This window comes from Protopterus annectens, chromosome 2.part1 (genome assembly GCF_019279795.1).
Source record: "Protopterus annectens isolate FY-2018-M chromosome 2.part1, PAN1.0, whole genome shotgun sequence".
NCBI lineage: Eukaryota > Metazoa > Chordata > Ceratodontiformes > Protopteridae > Protopterus > Protopterus annectens.
Genome location: NC_056729.1, coordinates 1,494,392,849 through 1,494,404,413, shown reverse-complemented (window position 1 = coordinate 1,494,404,413; position 11,565 = coordinate 1,494,392,849). Strand labels below are relative to the sequence as shown.

At 41.2% G+C, this 11,565-nt stretch overlaps 1 protein-coding gene across 2 annotated transcripts in view; it reads right to left on the bottom strand.

Moving 5' to 3' along the window:
- The window catches only part of LOC122794507 (myo-inositol 2-dehydrogenase-like), a 624,687-nt gene extending 614,453 nt beyond the window's left edge, over positions 1 to 10,234 (bottom strand). Inside the window, exon 1 of one of the 2 annotated variants that reach the window (XM_044062956.1) lies at positions 9,271 to 10,234. In XM_044062956.1, the coding sequence (XP_043918891.1) occupies positions 9,271 to 9,518 (248 nt within the window). In that variant the 5' untranslated portion in view covers positions 9,519 to 10,234. The remainder of the gene's footprint in view (positions 1 to 9,270) is intronic. The other variant, XM_044062955.1, reaches the window with a different exon arrangement.
- Between the last annotated feature and the right edge of the window lie 1,331 nt (positions 10,235 to 11,565).

Sequence of the window (11,565 nt, the reverse complement as noted above, 5' to 3'; positions counted from 1 at the left end):
TAGCCCTCTGCAACAAGGGCAAGTGTGCCGACCTGTTGCTCTACTGGCACTCCTTAAAAAATACATATTTTTTGTGTGTCCTTATGGGGCAGGCATACAGCACTTATTACATTAATTTGTCAGCATCACATGAAGTAAATGTCTTTAGATATAGTTCAGAACTAAAACACATTGTTTCTTTGTATCTTCATAGAGGCAAACAATACAGAAACTCATGAAAATATTTTGCTTATATAAATATATGAATCAATACCACTATATCACTGTCTCTGAAACTAACAGTTGCCATAATTTAAATTATCCAGCCAGTCATCCAGTGTTTAAACCATTTCTCATTGTGAGGCTGAAGCTGTAGAAACCTGAACAATACAGGTAAGACTTCATCTCAAGCAGCACTCTTCAAATCCTTCTAAGGGATGCAAAAGTGTTCCAAGGCAGGCTGAGATATGACCATTCACAGGTACACACTAGGCTACTGATCGGTGAGGATTTTAAGAGATACCTGCACTATTCTTAGATTTGTCAAAAGCATTTGACACCGTACCCCACCATCCTCTTACTGAACTTTCTTCTCTCTGCCTCACCTAACCATCTCTGTCAAGGTTCCACACCTCTCTTCTCCTGTCACAGTTGATGTCCATTAAGGTTCAACATCCGACCCCCCACTCATTCAACATTTTTATCAACAAACTACATACCGTCACCCACCTCACTGGCATTCTTCAACAGTGTGATGATTCATCCCTTATATCTTCTGCCCCATCCCTACCAACACTTTAGGGCATCGTCCATAATTCTTTCACTGCTACTAAAGCTTGGCTGAAAGATGCAAATCTACATTTGAATACCAAAAAGACGTATACTCTTCACTCAAAAAATATCAAAATTAAATGCAATCTTTGAATTACCCTCATCCAACAAAAAAAAAAAAAAAAAAATGAAACTATAATGCAAATAAAATGTTTGGCCATCCTAGTTGAAAACAACCTCAAATTTGACAAACTCATATTTGCAAAATCCGCAGTGGTGCAGCGGTAGTGTTGTTGCCTCACAGCAAGAGGTTCTCCCATTCAATTCTCGGCTGGAGTGCGGGGAGTACCTTCTGTGTTGTCTGCATGTCCTCCCCGCGGTTGGGTGGGCGTTCGAAAAACATGCGTAAATGGGCGTGCCTTGTTGAAGGTTGAACGTCGAGCTGGCACCTCGACGTTCGTGAAAATATACTGCCAATCATTAGCGGACCAGAGTTCCGCTGTGGCGACCCCTAACCGGGAAAAGCCAAAAGACAAACAACATATAAAAATCACACCAAAAACTTTGCTCCCTCTACAAAATGTGACTTGACAATCTTATCATCCCAACTTTACATTTAAATTTATTTCTAACTCTCCCACTTCATTCACCTCCTTCAAATACTCATCACCACTCCCTTATTAACTATAGTCTATGTCAGTATGTACCCTAGTACTATTACCCCCACTATCCTTGACTCATCAGTTATACAAGGCCTCTCCCTCTTCTAACTTTAACAATTATCTACCTATCAACTAATATTTCACACTTCTGGATTCAATTGCATTTATTCCTAACATTTATACAAGTCATGTCTGTCACATACATTGCACAGGAACTGTTTGCGTACTAAATGTTTTATACTTGGAATTTAATATTAAGTATAACGTCACCAGATAAGCTATACCAGTTTTATTCTTCTACAGTCTCATTACAAAACAATTACCTGTTAGATAACTCGTAAGACATCTAGATACCATGTAAGACATCTAGATATCATGTAACGCATCTGTAAAAGAAAAGTTTTGTCAGGAGTAACTTACATGTACTTACTGTAGCTTTTCTCCCAGTGACTCCAGTGAAAATGGGCTTTGCCTAGTTGGACTTTCCCCCTAGTTGGACTTTCCCACTCAAAGACAAACAGACAAGTCTAGCCTTGCATTTTAATGGTAAGTATTAGCAGTTATATTCTTCAAAATGAATATCCAAAGATGGGCTGAACAAGTATGTACTATGATAATTACATTTCCCCTGTGTATATACATACAAATATTTCAAGTACTGGCATTAATGCCCTTCTAGCCTGCTAATACCAAAACAGTTGTTCCCATACCAAATGTCCAGGCTGTTCTTAAAAATATCCAAACTGGTGCTTGCTTTAATGTAATTTTTTAGTCTATTCCATGCATCAGCTGCTCTCTCAAGAGAGCCAGTTAGTACACTTCACATTCTGGGTACCTTCTTTTCTGGGCACTAGAAACAGTCTGGAATAAATCCCCTTCCTCCTTTGGGACACAGGCACTTCTTGAATAGTACCCTGAAACCTCTGGGAAAAAAGAAAGCTGTTCCTAAGGAGGCTGAGGAATGCCCATAAAAGGAGGACGGGAAATCCAGACCATAAAGTAACCTTGATGAATGACTGACAAAACCCAAGAATCCTGGGTGATCTGGAGCCACACAGCAAGAGAAAGGTGAAGAGACAGAGGAATGTGGGTCTATATTAGATCGAACGCTTATAAAAGCGAATGGTGATTAATCGACCCCATGTAAGTGAAAGCTTACAATGTTGAAGTGTCAGAACAGCGATTTTTTTCCCCAAGGGAAATTGGAAAAAAAAAAAAAAAAAAAATTGCTGTTCCAACAAAAGAAAATAAAAAACAAATTTCAAACATTACACTAAGTGGCGGGCTTCGCACCCCCACACCCCCCTACTTAAATATACCAACTCAGAGACCGCACTACAGTGCCGAAAACGGCAAAGTACCAAAGCGGCCAAGCAAATTTTTTTCCCAGGGAAATAATTCGCTTAACAGCTGCTTCGATATTTTGCATTTTCAGCCTTTTATGTTCGACCAAGACACATTCAAAATAATGTGTCTTCGGTCTTTTAATATAGACCCGAGGAATGTGGCTGGGAATGGGGGAATAGTCAGACATCACCTGGTTTGTCAGGAAAGGAAGGCTTAAGAAACCCAAGGAGTCTGTTTACCACCCTTTTTACCTTTAGGAGGACGATGAGACTGCCTATGAACAAAGGCCAACTTAGAAGGGTAGTTGCACTGAAGCTTAGTTACAGGAGAAACAAAGATATGTTTAAGCTCATGTAAAACTTTCCCCTTGTCCTGAAGACACAAATAAACCAGCAGCTGCTTCCCCAAAAAAAAAAAAAAAAAAGATTATTATCCAGAGGAACATCCAGCAACTTAGCCTCAATATCATCAGGCAAAGGATGAAGCCAAAGACAGGAATATCTCCTCAGAACTGAGCCAGAGGCAGCAGCCCTGAAGAGGCATCTGCAGCATCATAACTACACTTGACAGAATAATGAACACCTGAGAGAAGACCCAAGCAAGGAAAGAGCCGAAGATTTACCTGAAGGAGTCAGGAAGATCAGAAAGAACATGACAGGCCCGAGAGAGAAGAGCAAAGACATACCTAGAAATATGGGTCTGATAATTAATAGCCCTAAAAGCCAGGGTAGAGGATGTATAAACCTTCTTATCCAGCTTATCCATGGTCCTACTGTCCTTATCAAAAGGCACTAACTTGGAAGAAGGAAGCAATTGAGATGCCTTATCAGAAGCTACAGACACCGCAGACGGGTCAGCAGCAGGACATTTAAATAAAAAGGAACAATCCTCAGGCACCCTGTAAAACTTATCAGACTTCCTGGAAGCAGGGGGCAAAGAATCCGGCGCTTTAGAGGCAGTGGAAAAAACATCTAATAAAGCAGGCAAGACGAGAGGAATGGCCGCAGGTTTAGGAGATTCCAGCTGCAGTAACTCCTGGTATCTCTTATCGATATGCGAAACCTGGGCACAATCCCACTTAAAAAAGTCCATCATCCTAGAGAGCGCATCCCCAAAGGAAATTTCCTCAGAGGGATTATCGAGAGTATGAGAATCCTCCTTGTCAGATCCACAGTCTAAGGAAAAGGAATCTGGACAGAATAAGCAAGGCAGTCATCATCAGAATCCATCTCAGAAGAGTGGAAGTCTCTGGGCTTTTTAGGGGAAGAGGCGGGCCAAGGAGGTGCAGGAACTGAAACCCCTTCTGGAGGCCGCCAAGACAGTAAAGCATTAAATAACCCCTGAGCAAAGGCCTGCCACTCACTTTGTGGATCCCTAGGAGCAGAAGAAACATAGTTAGTTTTCTGTTTCTTCTTCAAAAGCCCAGACTCGGGATGGCACTCCCCCAGCTTCTGTAGGACCCTCTTCCCAAAAGAGAAACTGTGGAACCCCATTAGACCCCTCAGAAACAGTCAACCATGGTTCCCTCTGAACATCTAAAACGGACGTCTGCAAAGCCTCGTCGGAAGTGCTTCCTGCCAAATCCTCACCGGCCTCCAACCCAGACGTGCTTGAAGAATCTGACAAAACAACCGGGTGAGCCTCCGGGTGCATAATAACCTCAGGAGAAACACTCGGCAGAGGGTGGACAGTGGAAGGTTCCATCCTTACCTTATGCACGTTCATCTTCCCAGGTGGCTGACCCTCGGGGCAGGAAGATCCATAGTACACACAGCAAGAAGCTTAAGTCACTGGTTCTCAAGGTACAAGGAAAGAGAAGGAAAGCATACTACAAAGAGTTTTGGGGAAAAATTGAACAAGATGTGTGGTCATGAGCAGCACCAAGGCAAAAAAAGACACTTCTCATGACTGTCTTTATGGGGACTCAGTCTCCCACACTGGCATTGACCCTTCCTGGATGACTAACTCCAAACAGAAAAAGTAACCAAAAACCCAAATGGGTACTTATCAGCAACTGTGAGGGCTCCAGCAACAGGAGTAAGCACAGAAAAGCCAACAAATAGAAAAAACTGATGTATGCAACAGACCGGCGGTTAAAACAGAGTTCTGAGGATGGTACGCCTGAACGCCACCTTTATGCCCTTCCTTACACAAGGAGTAAGCAGGTGACGTTCTGCCTACCTTAAAGCAATAGAAATCTTTTGTAAACTAGCCTGATGGAGGGCTTCACGACAGGGACTCCCATTAGTAAGGAATACTGCAGAGATGAATGTAAGGACATTAGCAGTACTAGGCCCATTTTGTAGCCAACTATCTCATTATTTATGAACATTTTTAATGAATTTTAAAAGATGGTCTGACATATGGTCTTTTACACACTTACCAATGCAGGGTTTCACGCTCAGTCTGGCATGCTACTCTACACTCTCTTTCCACAAAGCAAACTGAGCAGTCAGGAGCCTGCCAATCTACTGTCAGTGGATTTCTATTAATGCAGAATGAGTGAGGGGAAAAGCTCCAAAGCAACTTTTAGGACCTGTTGTATATAGCTATATAGCTATTCTGAGGTTGCACACGTGTGTGTGTGTGTGTGTATAGTGTGTATAGTGTTCACAGCCCATGCTGTGGGAAGAGAGAGAGAGAGAGAGAAATGGCTTCTGGTTGACAACCAGGTAAGCAGACGTTTGCAAAGCACTAAAAATGGAGAGGATCGAGGCCATGAGTAATGCACCCCTCAAGGAAGGACAAAAATGCGCGAACGTGTACGGGAAACACTAGGATGCTCAGGGTGAGCGACATTAGGGCCTCATTAGAAATGCCTTCATTGCCGGGATACTGCAGATGGCACAAGCTATATCTATGGCTGCCAGAATGATGGCACCTATATTCAGCTCTCAACCTCACATTAGGTATTCCAAAGTGGAAAAGAAAACAAACCGAATCATGCACCATAGAAAAAGCATTGATAGCTGTCAGGCACAGAGGCAAAGTGAATCCAGAGAAAATGTAGTTCTCTATGAAATTGATATTTTTACTGTTTTTAATACACTGTGGCATAAAATGACACTTTTTTAGTTAACTTGACAACTGTTTTGGCTTCTGCAGAAAGCAGCCCAATCTAAGGGTGTTTTACAGATAATTACACCAGCAACATTTTCTGACAGTTTCAATGAGAAAATGTCAAACCATTCTGAAGACACAAGCATTTATATATGGAGAGCAACAATTCCCAAAAGAAGCGGGTTGACTACAGTCCTTTGGAAAATTGCCAGTAAAAAAGGAGTTAAGCTGCAAATCCTGCTTCTCATATAAATTGAAAAGTGAGTAGGCTAATCAATCTGTGTTTATCATCAAAACCTAAACTTCTATGGCAGTTTCATGCACAAAAGGATCCTTGAGTAAAGTACCATAGACCCAAGCTTAAGTATCCATGAGGTGGAAGTGTATAACTGATGCCAACTTGTCTACCTCAAGTCCTGCACTAGCAGTCACTCCTCAAGAAGACAAAAGAATCCCAGAGCTCATGGTACAGCAGCCACTGCAGACATGCACATGGAAGCACATAACACCTATCATACTGCACTTCAAGCCATAAACCAAATTCACAATAGCTAGAGCACAGCTGAATCCTCCCCAAAGAAATAATCAGCAATTGTTTATGACTGACAAACAGATCACCTCCAGCTGCTTGGAAACAAGTCCCCACCCCCACACTTAACACTACCCAACATCAACTGCGTTCATGTGTAACGAAAGAAAAGGGTCAAAAAAGGCCAAGGAGGATTGAATGTTTAGTCTCATATTATGGCCAACAAAATGAAGTCCAGGGTAATATGAGAAAGACAGACAGCAAAAAAATCATACTGGAAATTCAGTTACAACTCTGAAGTGTGCAATATCACATGCTGCCTAAATAAGTCTTCTAAGGAAGCTGCAAACCTCTAAACTCAATTTTCTTAAAAGCTCATTGCAGCAAACAGGAATAAAACCCTGACTGTATCAAGTTCAACTACTGACTCACTAAATGAGATCTTTGGGGGAAGGTGGAAGTGACAGGTTGAACAATAGGTCCCATCCTAGGGAAAGGACTGGTGGTTCTGGTGAATTAATTGCACAACACTGAAAAGGTCTAGGAAAGGTGCCATGATCTTGGGAACCTCAAGATGGCAAAGGTAGTACTCATAACCTGTGAGTGGAAGCACACACAAGCAAGGGGAAGGTTAGCAACATGGATACTATGACAAGTAACTTTTCCCTAGCTGACAAACCTGAACCCATACATACCAGACCCCCTGAAAACTGATTAAAATTGAAAATCACCAATATTGAGGCTTTAGCAGTCCTTACAACCATGAAGATTGCTCCACCATTCCATTACTTGACTTTATGTATGGTGGCAGCAAGTTTGAATTTGTTAATAAGGTATGGAACCTTGATATTATTCTTGAGTCACAGATGACACTGTGGGATCAGATGTCAACTGTCATGAAATCTTGTTTCCGTTTGTGAAACATTTCCGGGATTAAGCACCTATTACCGCAAGTAGATCTCTTAGTTGTGGTAACACTTATTTCCATCATATTTCGCTTATTCTGCTTAACGTTCACTTGCTTCCTAGTGTTGGTTTATTTGTCCATTGACAACCTAGAGTTCAGTTACCTGAGAGAACCTTCTGCTCTGCCTCTGACAGGCTGGTGGCAGTGCCATGGGTTAACCTTGAGACCTCATGTTTTAGATCATTCTTTTGTCAATTCCTCACCTATGGAATCTGCCACCATGGTGACTCCAAGCATCATTCACTGGTTTTAGACAGGTACCCAAGGCTCATCTTTTAAACACGGCCTTTGATAGTGTGGAATAGCCATAATGGAATGCATTTAGTCACCTGCTGCAGGATTTATGTTACTGTCTTATGTTTAGTTTACGTTTTACTTACTCCTTTACTAGTGATTTGTAATAAAAAAAAAAAAAAACACCTTCCGTAATTATTTTGTTTGTGAATTTGTTCCATTTTTGTTGTGCGCGCACGTTTGAATTTCTTCATGCAGGCTGTGACCATAAATGGTCTATTGAGATCACTATACTAACCGGATACAAAAACGAAACAAACTTGAAGAAAACCAGCACTGATACAGATGCTCAGTTTACAGCGGCAAGAAGTGTGTGTGTGTGTGTGGGGGGGGGGGGGGTAGAACCTAAATAAAAACACTCGTTGGGATCCTGACAACGGCAAAAAAACCCTCCCATGGCTGATGATGGCACCTCCAGCTGGCTGTTGCCCCTGTACTGGGAATACTCAATGCAGAGAGATGACTGAGGTAAAGACAATACAGGAGGCCTGGTGGTTGCCAGGCATGGAAGAAAAAAAAAATACCTGCAGTACACAACCAGTGTTACAAACTTTTTTTTTTTCAATTTTTCTTTCATCATGCACAGACGTCCCTTGCCTTGATCTGTGCTCCCCATTCAAGCTTCTACATCTCAAAATTATCATCATCCTTGCCCTTTGCTCAAAGCCTGTCACCCTTACTGTCAAGGTTTCTCTCAATTGGCTTCCTCCTCTTGTTTCTACAGTTAACATCCCTCTCCCACTGTACTAATCTTGTCAATGGTCCTTGCCATTAAGCTTTACCCTGCCCCTTCCCACACTTTGTTAATCAATCACAGAACATGTCTCATTTTATACCTAATCTCTATTAACACTGTTTCAGTTCTCACTCCAATTCATCTGGTTCCCACAAAATATTCCTCCACTACATTATAAAGTTTGTGCACTATTAACTTCTGCTGTCCCTTTTGAATACACGCACAATGTTACACATGGTCAAATGTTATAGTCACATTCCCAAATTATTCTGCCAAAAAAGAATAAGCTTAACAGCTTCAAGTTTTCCAAACCACCCCCACAAACATCTATTGAGTTTCAAGACTTAGAATACCCGGAGTCCAACAGCAGTACATACTGCCCTTCCTAACTCGTACATAACACTTCAGCTGTGAAATTAACCAGTCTCAAACAGGTCTAGTTACAAACACACACCAAAGACAGAATGCCCTCTCTTGGTTAGGCACAGTTAGAAGTGAAAAATGTTATTTGGGACTTGAACCCAAGACCTCCAGCATACCGTGCTGATGTCACTGCCACTGAAAAGATATGTGTCAAGTTTTCTCTCAAGAGCCTTTCATCTGAGAACGTAAAGCACAGACAGGAAAGTAATATGGTTCAACAGTTGGGTGTCAAAAAGTAAGACCAAAGAACTAATGTTTGATCACTGCAAACACAACAGAAAATGCAGGACTTTAGTTCAAGTTACATAGTACTAACCACACATAATTAAGCTTAAAGAATAAAACATGCCTAGTATACACCCCTCCTCTCCAGGTGCACATCAATCTAAGCAGTACTGAACTGACGCTACCAATTTATAAGACATATTAGGCTCTACTGACTTAACCGACAGGTCTGTTACCACAGATTCCCAAGATAAGGCAACCAATTAGCAGTACTTACAGAAGCAACGGAACACGGGCCCCACCATGGTGTTTTACTAGCGTGTTATTGCGATAATGCCTTCCCGATGCCAGATGTTCTAAAATACGATCCCTCCTCACCCTCATAGGAATCTCACAAGACTTGCAGTAGAGGGTCTCCACCACGGCACTCTCCCCAGATTCTTTATGCTCTATTACATGGCGTTTAACTGCTAGATCGCTGAATTCTGCAGCATAATCATGTAGCGTCTTCTTCTTTCTCCCCATGACAACCAATAAGTGAAACGCCACCCTTGACGGGCTCCCCTTCTATCCCTCCCGTTGCCCTACAGGCGCCCCACTTCCCAACCACGCACTTTTATTTATCTGATCGAATGTTTCAAAAGCCTCTTCATTTCACCGTAGTTAACTATTTGTTAATGGCTTGGTTATTCAGTATTTGTCACCCACATTCGACTTTTCTGTAGCTCATGTTTCATTAGATGTGTTTCTGAACATAATTGTATCAAGTTGCTACATGTTCCCAAGACTAAACTTAATTTTCACTTCATAACAACTTTAATTTTGTTACGTATTTATTCACCCATTCCTTTTCCAACTGTATATCACAGGGGTGGGACTGTCACCTTCCTTCTGGAATCCTGCAAATTACTATGTATAATACCTTGTTCAGGTGACTGCCCCCTTTCTTTTAAGATTGCCTTACGGTTTCCATGAAACTTTACTACCTTCAGAGCGTCTTATTTTCTCTTTCATGTTCCTCTTGTTGTGCACACACTCCCGTCCCCACCCCCACAGTCACCGTATCTACGGTGAACTAACCCTTACACCCACTCCCCAAAAATTATACAAAACAAGTCCACTAAACGAGCATTAACTTTTTAATAAAAATCCAGAATGCCCCGGATGAGTTTAGCTCACAACACAGGAAATAGAGCGAAAATACGTCACGAAGTTTCTTCTCAGCCTCTCGTCCATCAGTAGAGCGGTCAAACTCTGCAGAAGCAGCGTCTTCCGTTGACTAGGAGGTGTAAGCTTCGCTGGGCTCCTCGAACTTGTTTACATTGTTTCAGTAATGTAGTGAAGTAAAATAAGTGATTGTGGAGATTTACTTACTGTTAGCGTTTAAAACGCATAGCCGAGGCAAACACACACAGTAGCACTTTTTATTTTACAGTAGATTGGTAGACCCCGTATAATTAATGATAATGAATCTTTGTATTAACTTAGTTCCCTTTGTTTAGTAGCCCACCTTTATGAGGGTAATCAAATCTAGGAGGGACAAGGCCAAATCTGATGGTCAGTAGGGTTGCCACCTTTTCAGATGCCCAAAGTTTGATATTTTTTGTAGAAATGTGAGATTTTGCAAGACAAAACATACCCCCCGGCCAGTGCAAAGTACAGAACTTCACTTTTTTGCCAAAATAAAAGCTTATTTTGTAGAATTTGAGTTGCTTGTGCTGTTTCATATAATATTTACGTGGTTCAGATACAAAATAACTGTTCTATACAACTATTAAAGAAAACTTAAGAAATGCATTTTGTCTTAAAAATCTACGGACATTTGCCATTTTTTTAGTTTTTTTCACAGGACACAGCTGCCCAAGATTTTGTATCATATTTTAGTTTGTTCCTTATTAAATCTGGGTTTTGCTGACAAATCAAAGGGGACTGAAGTCACTAAATAATTCCATATCTGGGTTTCTGACGTCATATACTTAAAAAATGCATGCTAACCCAAATCCTGTTACACTAGCAACTTTCTAAGTTTGCAAGAGCAATATTTAAAATTTATCCCAGTTTTTGGTCCTTTGAGTCCCCTGTTTTTACATTTTGTTCAGATTTCATGCTCTAAGATTTTGAGATCTATAATAGGATTTTATGTGAGTGTGTGATGCGTACTTGCGCATGCACACACAAATTGTACATACACATACATATCTATATCGATATATATATATATATATATATATATATATATATGTATATATTTGTGTGAAGTGTGGGAGTACATAAATGTATGCAGTAAGGCGCAAGGTGGGAATGCAAGGTGCAAATAACGTTCTTCATGAAATCACTGCTGCAGTAGCCTCAGCTATATGGGATGTCCTGTCAAGGATTGCCCTGCCCCCCATCTGCACAACTCCAAAAGATTTCTAGGGCATTCACATATGCTGTAGCTACTGTCAGAACATAGAATGTAAAGGGCATGTATGGCACCAAACTTTAGAACTTTCTTGCCGCCAACGTATACAGTGTATTTTAGCATTTTGGGGGTCCACCATTGGAGGCTGGACGGATAAGTTCCCAATTG